The 19,584-nt window shown below is 32.1% G+C and overlaps 1 protein-coding gene across 1 annotated transcript in view; it reads left to right on the top strand.

Moving 5' to 3' along the window:
* LOC127850879 (uncharacterized) overlaps window positions 1-8,349 on the top strand; it is a 29,890-nt gene extending 21,541 nt beyond the window's left edge. Inside the window, exons 13-14 of the mRNA XM_052384270.1 lie at window positions 1,108-1,172; window positions 1,508-8,349. Coding sequence (XP_052240230.1) covers window positions 1,108-1,172; window positions 1,508-1,529 — 87 coding nt within the window. The 3' untranslated portion in view covers window positions 1,530-8,349. The remainder of the gene's footprint in view (window positions 1-1,107; window positions 1,173-1,507) is intronic.
* The last annotated feature ends 11,235 nt before the right edge of the window (window positions 8,350-19,584 follow it).

Here is a 19,584-nt window from a genome sequence, read left to right as displayed (position 1 = left end):
GTTTTTAACGCATGAAATAAAAAACTGACAGCGACGGAGTTTTTGCTGCACAGCGTATGGAGGAACAGAAAATGCAACTTCAAACTATAAATGCCACAGACATGAACACCTGTGTACAATCGGGATTGTGCCGTCCGATAACAGTTAAAATCAGAACTTTAAGGTTTTGAAATATGTGTTACTCCCACAAATGACAGCTTTAAGTGTGGCTGGGAACGATATTTTGACCCATTTGGTGCTGACGTTTCCGAAAACACGATGTTAGCTTGTGACTAACGTTTCGCGTACTTTGTCAACACACATGTTTTTACAAAACATGTTTTATTTTTAAGTATAACCTAAAACAAAGTTATTTAGTCAGAGGAACAATAGCTTTCCGTATTTTCTTTTGATTTTGTATGATTTAATTTAATATCAGCTTGTATAACAATAAATATAGTAGGGCATAGTTTGACATACATAATGTCCGGATAAACTTCTTGCTCTTTGACAAGGTATGTTTTTTTTTAAACTTTTTAAATTGTTTTGCTTTAACAGAATGCACATTTTGTCTTTTTTGCTAGAGTTGCATGTAAAATGAAACTATTCCATTAGTCATGGTGTGTGTATGAACCGTTTTGGCTGTCATATTGAAGATTGTAGACGATATTTTTGTGTTTTACCCGAAAGTTGTAAAAATCTAATTACATCTCAATTATCATTTGGTGTTGAACTGTTCTATAATGGCAGTAAAATATTAGGTTTAAAAATCTAGTGCATTTATTTACTTGAAAGCATTCTACTTTCACTTGATGTACTGTAAGATGATTGTCTAACCGTTGATTAGAAGACAGCAGACTAACTGTGTACGGAATAGGGTTTAATCAAATCTTTGGGCACTCTCACAATGCCATGTAATGAATGACACATTTATTTGTAATGGCAACACCATTAATGTGTCAGTAATGTGATTGAATCTTTTTAATGATTTGTATGAGTATACTTATTATTATTTTTCTTGTCATACGTTTTAGATTGGAATGTCTATATAAATGGTTGTGCTCATGATCAAGTCAAACATATTTAAGCTGTTGTATTAAGCTGCAACTTTTCGTTGATGTATTGCAGTCACAAATACAGATTTGGCAAAATGACAAAGTGCGAACGCAAAAAGATGTGCCCATTATTATCAGGTATGATGTGACATACACACTGTATTGTTAACCTTATATGTGTTTAATATTTGCTAGAAATGTCATATCGTGAAAATGATTATCTAAGGCATAAGTATGACACAAGAATCGTTTTAGCTTGGAAATTAAATGTGATAGGATAATTTGCTCTGTTGTTTTCGCAAAGATTAATATTATTAAGAATAATAACGATATAAGCAAAGATAACATACTATAATTATTTGAATTGCAATTAACAAGACAGTTGACACTATTTTGTGAAGTATTATTGATGTGTCTGTTACAGTAGAAGATTGTTAATTAAGTATAAGCTATTTTTGTTTGTTTATTTGCAGATCTTCACAAATGAATTTTTAAAATCCAGATGCTGTCTGAGCTTACCAAGTTCACATCTTACTGTCTGTTTGGACGTTGTTTGGATATAAAAATTGGAAAAGTATGGTTTTCATAGTGTGCTGTGATTGACTCTTATTTAAAGATACAATGTTGTATTCTAGACTTATGGTGTCATAAAGAAAATACAGTTGGAATAGTACGCACGAATTTCTAGAACATAATATCAATGGTATGCGTCTTGTGTTATTGTTTTAATCAGTCTGTCACCCAAAGGTACGCATATAAAGCATGTTAAAGTTTGTAAGGGAAATATTATGTTAACATTCTTCTTGTTCATGCACACTTTGGTTTAAACACTATTTATTTAGTTCAAAAGAAAGTACATATAAGCAATACAATACAAACATACATATTATTTTCGAACAATACACAAGGCAGGAAGAAATTGCAGTATTGCTTAATATAAAGGCTGTCGGATACAATTTGACAGAATTGAGAAAAAAGCTCGAGGCTTATGCTATGTCTCTCTTCTGTCAGTTAGAAGCTCTGCTGATATGGTGTAAACAACCAAACGTGTAACTACAACTTATAAAAATCACAAAATTATGAAACGTATAGTTCAGTTATTGGTATTTGAATACCGTTTAGAAATGGAGAAAATATATATGTAGTAATACAAATCATATAACAAGATAGTATATATACCAAAAAATGTAATACGTTGAGAAGGAAATGGAAGGAAGTGTAATAGTAGAATTCGAATAAGAGAAGTTGCGATAAGAAAGGAAGTAGTCGCGGGACGGGGCATCGTTAGCAGAAATGGTTTGTTTCTGAGATGGAGAAGGATTAGAATCTATGACTATCTCGGATGAAAGACTGAACATGTTTGAAAATTAGTGAATTTACTTCGTATGATCCGTCTTTAACACCAAAAAGAAGTAGTTGCAGAGTTATTGGTTGAAAACTGGACAGATTGTCAAAAAGGATAACTCTTTTTGCAGTATAAATGGGGCAATTGAAGAAGAAATGGTATGTATCTTCAATCTCACCACTTTGACAATATGGACTTTGTACAATATTTTTTGTGTACAAATGTTCATTTAAGCTGCTACAATGCATTCGTAAACGTGCATGTAAAATATTAGACTGCCGCTCTCCATTGTAGTAATGCTGGGGAATTATTTTTTTGTCTTTGTTTGGATTTGCTTTGAAAGCTGAGAGAGAAGGAGCTGTTCTTACAGATTCAGGTAAATTGTTCCATAAGTTTATAGTTGATGGTAGGAAAGATCGTGAAAAAAGTTGTGATTTACATTGAATGCTGCGAATATTGTTAGAATTGCGAAGTGAATAAGCCGAACTGTCTCCAACGCTACAGGGGATCAGAGTACACAAATATGAAGGTGATATAGAATTATACATTTTATAGAAATTGGTGAGTTTATGTTTTGTTCTCCTATTTTTTAATGGTTCAAGAGCCGTTTCATTATATAGATTCTGCAGAGATGCTAAACGTGTTCCTCCGCTAATTATTCTTGCCGCTTCCTGTTGAATCTTTTCAAGTTCAATTTCATCTTATTTAGTAATGTTGTCTCAGACTACATCAGCATATTCGAGAATTGGTCTGATAAATGCTGTGTATATCAATAGAAGGGACTTTCTATCGAGCGTAAACTTGAACGTTCGCATTAAATTAATTCTCTACCATGCTTTCTTCTTGATTGATTCAATATGCTCGTGCCAGGAACATGAATCAGAAAAAAGTAAGCCGAGATGTTTATGAGACGAAACCTCAGTGATTTGGCAGTCGTTGAGAAAAAGAGGGGGGTGGATTGGGCGGTTGACTTTTCTAGACATTACTAAGGATTCGGTTTTGGATGGATTGAAGGTAACCAACCACTTATGAGCCCAAGAATGGATTTTTGCAAGATCAGAGTTAAGATGGTTAGCTGCATCAATCGGGTTGTCGACGATTATATATAACGCAGTATCGTCTGCAAATTGGCGAATTGGACAGTGTATATCTCGTACAATATCGTTGATGTATATAAGAAAGAGGAGGGGCCCTAATATAGACCCTTGAGGAACACCAGCATTTATGGGTAATTGGTCAGATTGGAAGCCGGAAACTACAACACACTGGATCCTCTCCTGTAGGTAGTCTTTTAACCAAGATAGAAGATATCCAGAGATACCACATAGTCGGAGCTTGTGAATAAGTCCTTCGTGCCATACTCTATCAAATGCCTTAGAAATGTCACAAAATACGGCTCTAACCTCTTTACCTTCGTCGACAGCTTTAATAAAGGTATGATATACCGAGACTAATTGGTTGACAGTGGCATCTTTTGGTATGAAACCTGATTGAAATGGGGTTATAAAATCGGTAACCCTTAAATGGTTAAAAATGTATTTGTGGAGAATTCTCTCAAGACATTTACTTAACACGCTTAAAAGTGAGATCGGTCTATAATTTCCAACATCCTGAGGATCAGACTTTTTGTGAAGTGCACAACGTTTGCTTCTTTCCAACTCCGAGGGACTCTACCAGTACTGATGGAACAATTGAAAAGATTTTGTAGTGGACCTGCAATCTCAGATGCAATTTGCTTTAAAACTTGGTTATTTATTTTGTCTGGTCCTGATGCCTTTCCCGTTTTCATTACTTTTATGGAATCTAAAACATCTTGACGGGAAATGATGAGATCTTGAAAGACTGGGCAATCTGGCTCGTGGGAATGTAAGTTGTGCATGTGCGTACTGGGTATAGTTAAAGTCGATTGAGATAGGAAAAAGGAGTTTAGGATGTTTGCTTTGCCAAGAGGTGACTCATATATTGTACCATTGTGAATTAAGGGAGGCAACTCGCTATGTGAGGTGTTTTTACTCGTGAATCTTTTAATTATCTTCCAGAAGTCGGATGAGGAGTGTTGATTTTCACGTATTTGTTTAGCAAGATTATAAAAGTGAACTTTTTTTGCTGATTTTACAAGATAATTGACCATATTACCTTGTTGGCGATAAATGTGCCAATGATGATCTGAATTGGAAGCCTTGACCTTTTTGTATGCTCTTTTGCGGCGTCGAATTTCTTTTCGAATATTATTATGTAGCCATGGAGGATCAGCTGTTCTTATAGTAACTGTTTTGGATGGGATAGTAGCTTCGCAGAAACAGATAAGTTGACGTGTGAAATTTGAGGTATATATGTCAATGTTATGATCGCAGCAGTTGTTCCAATCAAAGTTCTGCACAAGTTGTCTTAGTTTAGTGTAGTCCCCATCTTTGTATTTCCATATTTTACGTTTAAAATTTGACCCAACTTTTCTGTCGAAGTTTATGACGCAGTAGATTGGACAATGAAACCGAACTTGTTGGTCAAGAAAAGGTTCTCCGACGCCACTTTTTAGCCCTGACAATGATGATGTTAACATAAAAAGGTCAAGAAGAGAATTCGAGGTTTCAGTGAAATGCGTAGGTTCCTTAATAGCCTGTGTGAGATTGTACTGTAAAAGAAGGGAGTCTATTTTGATCCTACACTGTGGTTTATTCATGTCGAGGTTGAAATCACCTGTGATAACAATGTTTTCAATACCTGTGTCAACGGCTAGTGAGATCGAATCGTTTATGCATTCTAGTATATAAGGACAAGAGTTAGGTGGTCAATAGAAAGATCCAAATAAAAGACGCCTTCCCTTGATACGTAATTCAACCCAAAGACATTCTAGATCGTCTATTTGTAGGTCAGGTCGCTCAATGGCAAAGAGATCAGATTTTATGCACACTAGAATGCCTCCATGGGGATCGTTACGTCTGTCGCGTCTAAACGGCGTATGATAGAAAGGGAAAAGTAAGTCGGCAGTGTCAACTGTTGAGCTGAGCCAAGTTTCAGTAAAAACTATTATGTCAAAATTATTAAGGTCGGAATATAAAATATCTTTCTTGGCGAGGAAGCTCTGAACGTTGTAATGGACAATTTTAAGATTATGCGCAAATGCATCAGATATGGAAGATGAAAAAGATGTACCCGTAGATGAGGAAAACATATCAAAGGAGTCGGCGGGTCCAGGATTTTGGTGGACATCGCCTCCTCTAAGAAGAAGAATTGCCAGCCAGCAAACTAACTCGAACATATTTATTTGTTGAAGCCCTTTACTTTTCATTGTGAGGAAGTAGAACAAACCAATCCTCATCCTGTAAACACCTATGTCAGTGTACATTATGTTATGCCCAAGTGTAAGAGATAATTGGATGAGGATACGCTATCGTGCGCCCGGCCCGCGAGAAGTAGAAGATAGAATGGAGAAATTATGACAAAAGAAGAATAACAAAAATAAACAAAAAGTTTGGTCATGTTGATGTTTTAAGGAAGTTTAAAACCTCATTTGATAAATTTATATGTCGCCCTGTCTAAAGGATACAAAAAGTCGAAATTGTAGTCGATGAGCGCGTGTTAACATAGAAGTACAATAATCTACGCAACAGGGGCTTAATAATCATGCCGAAAATTGGCGAGCTTTTAGTATATGCCAATGAGGCGTGCAAATGAACGCCGAACGGGAGAGTCCGTGTTTGTACAGTGTGCACGATTTCCGCAAGCTGAAAATAAGATACATGTGCACTGGGAGTGTGCCAAAGAATTGAAGATTACAGTTTAGGCACAAGTTAGAGGTGATAGAACGTGTTAAATATATGTAATGAAGTTAGGCCTTTGCAAATATTTTCGGGTGAAATGGATTATTGAAAGTGCATCTTATTGGATTATTTTTAGTAAGAAGCGTGCAGTTGCATTGAAAAAAAAAATGGATGTGTTGTTCACCAAAGTGTAGATATTCATATTTCAAGCTAGTGGATTTATTCATTCGAGGATTAGTTACCAGCTGTTATGGGCGTAATTGCACACCACACTTGAAAGAAACATTCGGACAGACATGTACAAGCAATGTGTCTGGTAAGATCTTTAAAATCATAGTAGAAGGTAGAATGCCACAAAGCTGTAGAATTAGTGTCTAGAAATCTAGTTATTTATCGTAGGATATTATAAAGTAATAAGAAAGAAGAATATACCAAACGAAAGAATACATAGTTGTTTTGGGGAGTGATAAATATAAGAAATGTTTGCAACTATGTGTTTGTGTAAATAAAACATAAGAAATGTATGCAACTTAGTGCATGTGTAATTGTTGGGTATAGATTGTACATTTAACGTTTTTATATATGCAATGTTAGTGTGTACTTGACGTTATTTGTTTGAGCACTTATATTAGGAGACAAAAACATGTGTTGTATGAGATCATGAATAAATGACTTCACATAGTAAATTAATTACATTCAGTCAACATAACAACACAATAATATTAAAACAAATAAGTTACTGTACAAAAAAAGTCATATAGCAGCTGAGCTTCAAACATTTGAGTGCTATTAAGTACACAAGCTTCACAGACAATTAATAACTAAGCTGCTGTATAAAGTAGGATTACTTATGCAGTGAGGTTCAACTTCATAAATGCTAGAGATTATACATAGTAAGATAACTCACCCAGCAGGCTGAGGTTCAAAAATGAGTTTTACACAGAACCATCAATTATATAAGACACATTTCAGAAGCAACATTTTATACACCATAATAATTAATGTGTTATAACATTTATTATGTACACCATTGCAATTATTCATTATCTTATTACTTCAGGCTTATAGAAACAAGATACATATTTAGCATGATAACTTAAGTACATATATTAGTTCTGAGAAGGATTCATCATTTTGGTGAAAATATATAATTGCTCAATTGGAGTAGATACATGGCCTTTGTATATGGCACAATAGATTTGATAGATGGTTAATGCACAAATTTTATGTAATTCATTTGGTATTAGTACCTAATTTTCAGTTGTATGATGCTGTTTACTCATTGTGTACAATGGAATTAATAGATGACTCACTTTTGTCATAATCTTGTAATGTTACAAAAAAATGGAAGTGGGTCTATGCTTTTTTAGATAGAAGAAATATCAATATCAAACAATCTTGGAATTTGAAACCGAAAATGACCAAGATTATTTGGAATGTTGATAAAATAACATTTAATTATTTATTATATAGATGCTTGCATTATGTAAGCATGTCAATTAGAATGAGTGCAAGTTTTTATGATTTCTATAACATACTGGTACAGGCATAATTGATAATCATAGGATGTGCATATCTACAGAATTGGAATTATCAAGTGATTTTAGTAAACCATTGAGATTTATCTTGTTTCAACATTGCAGTAAAAACAAAAGTCCTGCCATGTGATTTGATTGTTGATTTCAGTCTGTTTTATTGAGCGTGTCATGGTAACAATTAAATAGATGATATATTGTGAATGAACCTATTGATGGTTGTGTACATACACCAAGCAGTGATGTAATTTATTATCAAAACAAATTAAACAAAGGTAAAATACAGTATGTGATGTTCAGCAAGGCTATTGTAGGAGGTGTAGTGCACAATAAATGCTTTACATGTGGAAATATGTATCATTTTAATGGTATTTTGAAGTTACAAAAATTATTTTACAAGAAGATTATTATTGAGAATAACATGTGATTAATGTAGATAACATCTTAATGATAAGAAGATAAATAAATAACTAAGTCTACACAATTTATTATAAGTTGAATTTGATAAATGGGATGTTAAGCCACATTATTTAAGCAAGTAGTAGACATGGTTGTCTTTTAATACATTTACTTGAATCAGTTTTGCATGTAACTGGTATTAATTAGATTTGTTTATGACTATTATTTTGTTAATGTAAATAGAACCTCTTTTAGTACATATGATATTTACATTTTTATGGGGATAGGGTGGCAGTGTTAATATGTATCTACATAATATATTGTTGTTGGCATTCAGGAAAAAAATAAATAAAAAATAACATGAAATATTTTACATTTTGCAAAACATTTACATCAACTTCTGGGACATTTGTTACATACATTGGAGTAAGAATTATGACATTTTTGTAAGTAGTTATGCAAATATTTACATTATTTTCAGTAAATAGTCAGTGCGGATATGGTAGTATGTGTTCACTATACCTGGTTTTATATATTGATAGTATTGTTGAGATGAGGAAGTCAAGAATAAATATATATGTATATACATATAGATATATGTAGCAACTTTAGTACTATTTGCAACATTTTGAGGTAATAATGTGGCAACATTATTATAATAAACAGAATATATTGATAGCGTTTATGAAAAACACGCACAGTATTTAGGAATTTGTTATACACACATGTATACAACATATTTACACTTAATGATGTTATTTGTCAATATATATTGGGTGAGACTACTAGTACTTTTTAATAATTGTACATTTATAAATTCTTAATGATGTTATATGTCAATGTATTGGGTTACACTACTAGTACTTGTTGATACTTTTACATTTATAAATTCTAATATACATATCTATCCATTACACGTATCCAAGGTTTTAGGTTTAGAGTTCTCTTTATAATGATCTTGAATTCATTCATGTGTAGTGGTATATATCAACATATACTTGTACAAACAAACTTATACATTCATGTGTTAAGGTATATATCAACATATACATATAAACGTATACATTCATTTATGTGTTATGGTAATGGTATATATCAACATATACATGTACATACATACTTATACATTCATGTGTTAGGAATATATCAAAATATACACATATACTTATACATTCTAACATACATGTACACACATATATGCACATACAAACATACTTATAACATTTTTAACTTGTATGTTAGGGTATGCATTTTTGTTCCTAATTCTGGTGGGGACTGGGTACATATTAAATAGTCATTGAAAAAGGATGTTTAATGGAATGCAGAAATTGTTTGAGAAAAATTGACAAAAACTATAATTGAAGGTCAAGTCAACACTGGGTATTAGCTCATGCATGTGAAATTAGATTTGTACTTTGTAAGATACATGATAATCTATTTACGATTAATGATAAACAAAACACTCATACTGATTTCACTATGCAATATCCTGTACAGTATTATCAATACATTGTAGTGTATGCCTTGTTTATGTTCTATGATAATATAACTAGAACGGCTGTTTTTCATATTGAAGTCAAGATATGTGATTTAAAAGTATATTTTAATGAAAGTATGTGTACATTTTTTGTTATCGGTAAACAAACATTTTGTTGTGTTCGGTTCAATATAAGGTGACGTATGCCATTAAATATGTACAGCCTATTGCGTTAATTATGAAAATCATGTTTTTAAAGCTCTACAAAATTAAAATGCGTGGATTTAATTTTCTACACATTTGCTATGATTAAAAATGTATTATATATAAAAACATTGCTGTTTATAAATAGCATTTACAATTTATTACTTCCATAGCAAAAGTAAATTAATTCTATCTCATACCTTTTTCATTCGTTAAACAACATACAATTGCTAAATACATTTTAGAAAATGCCTAGCAGTATAAATGCACAACACAAATTGTATCATGAGATGTTATTCATTTAAGTTTCAAGTGTTTAGCTATACAAAATGTTCACTTTCTAAATACATAACTATTTCCAGTAAATGTGAATATATACATTCCTTATCTGTCTAGCAAATATTTTGTTGATTTTGCTCTTATTTGTTGTCTTAAATTTTATAAAATGGTAATAAATATGAAAAACAACATTGTTTTCTTTTCATGGCAAGCGTGAGTATTTAATGATTTATAAAACTACAGATACTTATGCACTTTGTAATTAATTATTTTCATACGCGAACAATTGAGTTATTTTCAACATAACCTGATCAGCATAACATGTACTTATACTCGATGAATTGAAACGTCATTTTATACAAAACGGCGCTCATCGGCGTTTATAACATGAACCACAAAAGATGACATAACTTCATGAATTTAAGGAACTTGTTGCTCAAATATAAGATTTGTATTTGTCAGAATTTGCACTTTTATGATACCTGATTTACCCCCCGTACTCACAGTGTTGCGACTTTACGACGATCATACCGATCAAGCCACGATCTGAAAAAGGTTTGGATCGGGGCGGATCGAGGCCGATCGGAGTCTTAATCGAGCAATTTGTCAAATTATGGTCTTAATTTCGACTTTTGTCTTTATATGTCCCCAACCACTATAGTGGGGGACATATTGTTTTTGCCCTGTCTGTTGGTTTGTGTGTTTGTTTGTTTGCCCCAACTTTAACATTTGAAATAACTTTTGCAATATTGAAGATAGCAACTTGATATGTCGCATGCATGTGTATCTCATGGAGCTGCACATTTTCAGTGGTGAAAGGTCAAGGTCAAGGTCATCCTTCAAGGTCAAAGGTCAAATATAGCTTCAAAGCGGCGCAAAAGGGGACATAGTGTTTCTGACAAACGCACATCTTGTTCTTCTTGTTTCTTGTTGGTCACGATCCCGCTTCGCTTGTTTTGAGCATGTTCAAAATAAGCGTGGTGAGAGCGTAGAGCTCTCCGATCATGAAGACTCTACCGCGATCATACTGCGCTTATGAAGACTCCACTACGTTTCTCCTGCGATTTGTTACGATCGGCCACGTTTTCGGCCACGCTTTGATCGTAGTAGAAGCGGCGTCTATGTGTAAACGGGGGTAACTGAATATGTATTTTTTACCATATGGGTCAAAATCTCGTTCCCAGCCACAACTAAAAAACCGCGCTGTTTTTGTCTTTTATTACCAACTTATTTTCAAAAGAGTGTGTATATAAGTCCAATGGGGTAAAACTTAATTTTATTATTAATAATAAAAAAATGCTTTGCGTTATGACTTTGTACATTTTGTTTAATGACTTTATAAGACCATTAAGTTATTAATTATTACATAACGTTTGTTCAGATCAGGCCTTCAGCGTTAAAATTGGTCACTTGGTAAACTATTGTGTAAGCAACTTAACAAAAAATAACATAATGTGGTGCATCTATTGTTATCTTGGAAATCATGTCTAGAGATACAAACATGGGTATTGTGGGTCAATGATTTGCTAACAATCGTTTATTTGTTTAATATAACGTGTTTAATTTCAGTTTACGATGTGTATTATCTTCCCAGTACTGGCAGGACTTTTGGAATTTAATTCAACAGACAGTGTTAAAGAAATTATCACGAAATTCTTCTACATGTCAAAAACGAAATTTATATACACCATGGTAAGTACACAGACATATCAGGTTTTGTGTATTTATAATTCTACTGATATAAGCAGGTAAAACACGCATATAGAGTATATATTACAAAGGAGTCGAAGAAAAAGCATCAAACGCTGCATTCATATTATTCTATAAGTATTTGTACCTACTACATTGAGCATCATGCGCAATAAGTTATTGTAAATCATACTTGCATATTTGTTTATTTATTTTTTTATAGATATCGTATTTTGCGTTATTATTCTCTTCCCATACGTATTCGTGTTTGATCTCGGAGACACTGTGACGACCACTCAATACGTATTGTTAGCATGGGTTGTGACAATGCTTCTCGAAGAAATAAGACAGGTAATTTTACGCTTTCTAATCACAAAAGTTTGTTAAATCGAACAAGAAAATAGTTTTGTTTTAAATTACTTTCAATACAAAGCGTTTAATATGTATTTACAATTCAGTCGTATCTCGGTTACGTTTTAGATATAAACTTAAAATACAATTATTGTAAGTCATTGCCTTTTTTAAAAATACTTCATACTTTATATACGCGTTAAAGTTAGCTGAAGTTCATTATGAATAGCCCTTAATAGTCATATTTTGTAGTATTTCGTTACAGTATGTAATGTGTTTAGTGTTGTTTTGTGTGTGTTTTTCGGATCGGTAGATTTGCAACCTGTCAGTGGTTTGAATTTAAACAAATTGTGTATAATGTTTATCTCTCTACTCAGATGAAACGCCGCCATATAAAATACTTCACAAACGGATGGAATGTACTTGACCTCCTCACGATCGTTCTGTTTTCTATTGGCTTTGGTCTACGATTTACAGACATGTTGAATACGGCTAGAGTCTTGCTTGCTATAGATTTTGTGGCTTTCGTTTTGCGCCTGAATCATATATTTTATGTCCACAATATCTTTGGTCCTTAACTGAAAATGATTCGCAAAATGGTATGTGCTGTCTTTATTTTTTTATTCTTAAACTTAATTAACGATATTTAAAAACATATTTATTTATAACATATAATATTAATATATTATTCAGACTGTTGTTGATGATGTTGTTATTGTTGTTGGTGTTCTTGAAATAATACGAAAATGATACATACTCTGTTAAATGACGTAAATTTATAGAAAAGTAATAAGTAGAATTTATATTAATCATAATAAAAGTAAATTAAAATGTTAAATCAAGTCCTATTGTATGGATTATACTTTGTATTATGTAACAACATAGTTATACATAACGATACATGTTTTGAAAATAAATCTAACGCACAAAAAACACATTTAACTGTATATTGTATGCGATTTCTTTTTTTGAATATAATATTCTGCCACTGATAATGTCAAATGGCATTTACTTTATTCCTTTCTTTGCTTTTAGATAAAAAACATGTATCGTATTATTTATATATTATTCAAACGCAAAAATGATATAAATATTTATCGTTAACAATCAAATGCATGTTGTGTGAATTGACAGTTTCGGGATCTGCTGTATTTCTTAATCATCATGGCAGTGTTTTTTTTATATCGTACGCCATTTCATCGTATGCAATCCTTTACCCGGATTCATCGTTCACTTGGGAAACTGTGAGACAAATACTTAGAAGACCTTATTGGCACCTTTACGGGGAACTGTTCTTGGAAGAAAAGGAAGGTAAAGTGAACTTGTTTACACATAATTTCCATGCAATAATACAATACTGGTTTCAGCTTAACATGTTTCTTTGTTATGGTTAACGCTAATCGAAATGTCACATTGGAGCATTTTGCGAAAGATTACCAATTTCAATAACCTATAGCGGTTATATACAGTATTTATTTGTTGTTTACGGATATTTCGCCTGGTAACTATAATTAAATAAAATCGCGATGGTCAGTTTACTTAAACATAACTTAGCCAATGTAAGCGGTTTATCTATGTCAAACATTATGAATGTAACTGACAAATGCACTTGACTAACAGCTATGGTTATGATTAAACTTATTTTGCAAACAGGGTTGACGGAATGCACGCACGATTCTGTTTTGTGGACAAACGGAACGTATCCACGCTGCCCGAGCGAAACTGGAAAGATTGTAGTTCCCATTATGATGGCGATTTACCTGCTTGTTGCCAATATACTGCTTCTCAACCTTTTGATCGCAATGCTTAGGTATATACACAACTCCTCTCGTTTTGAAGTAACGAACTGAATAAGGACTCAAACAGCCACTGGTGTTTTCAGAGGTATTCCATATTTAATGAATACGCTGACAGGCCGGTGTTGTGTCCACCTTTAAACGTGTTTCTGCTTCTGCATATGCTTGTTAAAATTTGCCGACGCAAACCAGTAGAAATATACGCCCCGTTAAGTGAGTGTTTTGATTTAAAAAAACGGATCATGTTTTTCAGTTTTTGTCCCCTTGTGTAAAAATCCACAAAACAGTATGAAGATGTAGCCTATTTTTCATTTTTATCTTCCAAATGCATGAAAATAAAATACATAATTTTAAAACAATATTTTAATTGCATCGTCTCCAAAAATTGAGCATAATATGCATGTGTTCATTTGGAGACTTTTCTAAGGCAAAACGTATTCGATCAATAAAGCTCCCTTATTTTAGAACGGAATTTGTTTACATTTGGACTCAGACTAGTTTTACACATATCTTATACTTCAAATGAATTTAATTAAAATTGATCAACATTAAAATATCCAACATAACAAATTAAATTAAAAATCAGTAAAAAAGAAAAATTCTCAAAATCATGCAACGTAAAATAATAATGTGAAAAGTAAAACGCATTAACTTACACGTCTTAATGACCAACCGGCTTGCAACATTGCGCTCATGAATATTCATACGAGCAATATCGTTTTTATAATTAAGGTTATGTTTTCCTAGTGTAAAAACCCACAGAGAATAATGAAACTGAAAATAAATTAGAATTATATAGCGTTGTACCACACCTTGAAACTTTTCGAAAGCAGCATGTTTCAAACTTAAACATCTCAGTTATGAGTAAATATTTTGATTTAAAGTTGTACATGTGATCATTTGACTACAGTATGTGCAAGCAAACAATAAAATCATTCATCAGTGACGATCGGATGCTTCAGCAAGTGGGGAATGTAGCCTGCAACATGCCGATCGCGACTCTGCGCTCCTGAAAATTTATACGAGACATAGTGTTTTTTAAATTAATGTTATGTTTTCCTGGTGTATCAACCTACCTTAAATGAAGAAATTTAAATTAAATTAGAATCATATCATGATTCGCCATTTTCACGTTCAAAAAGATGAATCTACACCTACCCCACGTGCAAAAGCGCCAAATTGTCACGGATCAATAATTTAATCGATAATATAGTCAAATGATCCTATGTGCAATTTTAAATCAAACTCTGAACTCATTACTGAGATATTCAAATTTGAAAAATGTTGCGTTAGAAAAGTCTCTAAGTGTAGAGCCAACTTTGCAAACGCTGACGTTGTAAAGTATGCATAACGGCGTATCTTTTATTTTTAAAAAGTCCTAAAATTTCCGTGATCATAAAACAATATTGTTTTACTCCTCTGGTTATTTTCATTAAATGTCAGATAGTGTAGTTGCTTTTTGAATAGTTATTGCATACTTATTTTATACTTTATTGTCGTTAAAAAGGCGAATACTTCAAAATACACAACATTAAATTAAAAAAATGTGTATCACTTGACAAATAAATGAGCGTTCGTTGGACTGTCATCAAGTAGGTTTTTTATTTTGACAAGTAATTCCCATCATTACAAAATGCAAAAACTCTAAAAGAAGGGTATCAGGAATTTGGGTTCATCCCCTCAATCATATACTCCTGCCTATCAAGTATGCATTTCAAACCTTTTTAAAATTTCAGTGTTGTATGCTCCGGAAAAATTAGATACAAAAATTAATAAAGGGCATTAAGTTAAAAAATGAATGCAATAATTATATTGTTTGTGTACTGGTAGTCCCCAACTATCTGTTAAGTTTTAAGTTGATGTTCTTTCAGATTTTACGTATTTTCCGGTCAAAAAATGCAAGTTCAAAAATTGAAAAAAAGCAAGACCTAAAAAAAGTTTTGTTATATGTCCATTGTTCATTTCTTCACTTGCATGTACCTACCTATTTATTTTTCAAATCGATAATAAACCTTTTCAAGAAATTCTAAACAAAGGGCAATAACTCTCAAAGGTATATATATATATATATATATATATATATATATATATATTTTTTTTTTCTTTTTTTAATGAATTAATTAATTTATTTATTTATATTGTAACACCCAATGTATATAATCATTGGCTTAGTTAAACGTGCGTTATTATGTAAGCAATATTTATTAGTTTATGTTTATTCTGTTTAAATTGCGTTTGTACCATAAACGATGTTTTTGTTTATTTAGGAGTGTCTCTGGATCACAGAAAAATGGAAGACATAAATGAATTTGAAAAGACGATGGTTTAAAAATACCTTTACTCTCAAAAACTGAAAGACTCTGAAAGTACTGACGGCAGGATAAAAACCACAAATGAAATGTAATGCGTATGCATCTTACTCTAAACATCTTTACATTATCACAACTGCTCTTGAAAAATGGATATTCATAGTGGTTTAGTAATTTTACTGTGAACTCATATACAGACCATGATACTAGATACTAATACTAGAGCTCAAACACATTGACATCATACTCAATAAACGTAAATGATACGTTAAAATTATATCCAATAATCTTAATTGGTTTGTACGTGAACATTTATGTAAGATTTTTATGACATGGTAACAATAATTCAGTAAAATATTTTCTTTAAATATATTTCTTCAATTCGGATACTATTATATTAGTTGGAACGGTATGTAAAATGAATGGAAATGGAAATGGAAATCATGTGACTACAAAATTAGCCCAATGTGTTACACTCATTAACTCAATGTATGCTCTGCATTTTCCTACTAACATAAAAAATGTTGTTTTTGCGTTTGAACTGAGACCAATCACTGCACCACTATGCCACTTGTGGAAATTTATTTCTATTATCACTTGTAATTAAAAAAAAACAAATCTTTCAACGCAAAACGAGTTCATCTCTATAAGAATCTCGATTTCCTTGCAAGATATTTCAAATAAACCAGATGAGATGGAACAAAAACCTTTGCCAGTGAACACAGTTATACTACATGGGTAATGTATTCGTTTCAAATGTCGTTATTGTTATTTAAAACGCAACATATGATTCATACGTCACTGTGCTGTCAAGTTTAGGGGTGTTGAATAACGCATAAAATAAACACTTCGTGTTAAAACAACGTCTTTATTTTAAGTTGATGTTCTTATAGTATGTGTTTAGCATTATCAATGCTTACTTTAACCAGACAGGTCATTGTAGTTGGTTTTATCGTTTTTTTATCTTTGAATGACTTTTTGCATTTAACTAATGAGCGATTTTTTGCTTATTTCAGACTTCAAGATATGGTAAGTCTAATATGTTTAAGTCTTCTAATTATAAAAACAATCTCTCGAATGTGTGTTTCCTTCCGATAAAGGCAGCGTGTTGTTCTTGGTTGCACGCTATCTCTTAAAATAAAAACTAATAATTATGTCGCTTTATTTTAGTGCAAATGTGTGTCTATACAGCATACATATTTTGTTCTTTCATGCGAATGTGTGTCTGTATGCGCATGCACATATCATGACAACTGTATATTTCAGAACAAAAGAATGGGCAGAATGTAAGTACACCTTTAGTCCAATTTATTTCATTTGGTGCGTGAACTGAATTACAGAAACAATTTCATTTCCCATATAATATGGAATATGTTTTGTCTCCTTTGTTTTACGGAGACAAATCACTGCACTGCTGTGTCACTTATGACGCAATTATTTGACTAATCTTTCGTAATATCAAGATAATAATCGACTTAACACCTCTACTTATTACTCACTAGAAACATAGGTCCATAAGGTTGGTTTACTATGTTAATATGATTATTTGCGCTAACTTATTTTTGGACAAAAGCATATTTGATAACGATGTATTGCAATAATTAGTATCAAGACAAAATTGTGTACAAAACATTATAATTTGTTCAATGTAAAAAATTATTCTGTCAACAAATTTAATCTTTCTTATTACTTGATGCAATAAAATGCTCTTTTCATCTTCCAAGCCTTTAGATCATATAATTAAATTGTGTTCCTTTGTGATAATTGTAGCCTTAAGAAATTCGAAGGTGGCTATGCTATTGTGGGCAAGTGGTTATGATGTCCGCCTAGAGACTGTGAGGTCTCAATACCCTAAGTGGGAACGCTCTTTAGATAGACTAAAGAAACAAAGTATTGGTCCTACCCAGCAAACGAACTCGAGAATATCTCAATAAGCCTCAGTGTTTGTATGCAATCGAAATGTTATAAATATGTGTCAACTAAAGTGTGTCAAATCAATTAGTATTACAGGGGTTATCAATATATAAAAATGTGGAAGTACAACTTGTTTTGCAATTGAAATATTTCATAAGTACATGTGTATCGCATGTTACACAATTTTTATCGCCACCTAGATGAAAATTCTGTTGACAGGCCGTTAAAATATGATTTCAAATAAACAAATGGTGCGACACACCATTTTAAACGTTTGCCATATGTGTCCTGTTTATCTTTGCGATGCACAAACAAAGGCTTTGAATGATACTTTTCAAAATGAAATTGATCAAAATGAATACATGAATGAACAATAATATTTGATCGTTTAAGCTTAAGTGTCTACCATTCTTCTTAAAGCAAGATGTCGTCACTGTTAATTAAAAAGAATGAAGCACCCATTAGTTATTTTGTCTGATACTTTTTATAAAATAAAACTAAATATCATTAATTTCCAATTAATTGTTGTGAGCCACACAAATTTAATGAATAAATGTGATCCTGTCAATTAAATTTCTATGTGACATTCCACATGTTATAATTTATATATCCATTTTTTGTGTGAATGTTACAGACAAAAACAAATTAAAAAGTTGGTTAGTACGTTAAATATAATTAGTATCGAAACAAAGATATTGCATATGGAAAATACAACGCGCACACAAAATTGCATATATATTGTCCTTAATCATACAGTACAAAAGCGTAATTGAGCCGACACTGTTTCCAGGTGTAATTTGTTTAAAATTTTCAGGAGCTTTTACGCTGAATGATTTCAAATCAAGTATAAGGTGATTTTGTTAAACTTATATAATCGATATCTGATTGATAGGCGAAGAAGATAAAATAGAGAAAGCAATGCAGCAGATGTAAGTACAGTAAATTATATCTTATAAATATTAAAGCAACAACTCACCACATGAGACAAACCGCATTAATGGCATTACACTTGGAGCAAAGTTTATTAATGTTTTTATATTGAACATTTATCATAATATACTTCTTTCAACATATTGTTTCAACATACCTTTGGTTTTCAAATGACTATTGATGTCTTCAACATTAATAGTTGTTACGGAGACTGTGTTTTTTGATACTTTGGAATGAAAGTTGTCTTTAAGACAAATAGAATGTAATAAAGCCACACTGTACTTGCCAACAAAACTAAAAATAGTTTTAAAGCTTAATTGCCAATGTAATGATATACGTTAAATAACGTCATTTAACGGTCTGAAACTTATTTTGAAGTTATTTCCTAACACTCACGTTCATGTCTTCATGTTAAAAAAAGTTGGTGTGTGTCTTTAAAGTGCATTAACTCGGCAAATATCAATGGTAAATACTGACATTTCCATGTTTTGTAAAATAAACATAGCTTTACAACTTAAAATCACAAATCACATATTTTTGCATGAAGTGAAAGTTTATCAT

This window comes from Dreissena polymorpha, chromosome 11 (genome assembly GCF_020536995.1).
Source record: "Dreissena polymorpha isolate Duluth1 chromosome 11, UMN_Dpol_1.0, whole genome shotgun sequence".
Lineage (NCBI taxonomy): Eukaryota > Metazoa > Mollusca > Bivalvia > Myida > Dreissenidae > Dreissena > Dreissena polymorpha.
Note: the sequence above shows the minus strand (reverse complement) of the source record. Positions and strands in the feature narration are given on the sequence as shown.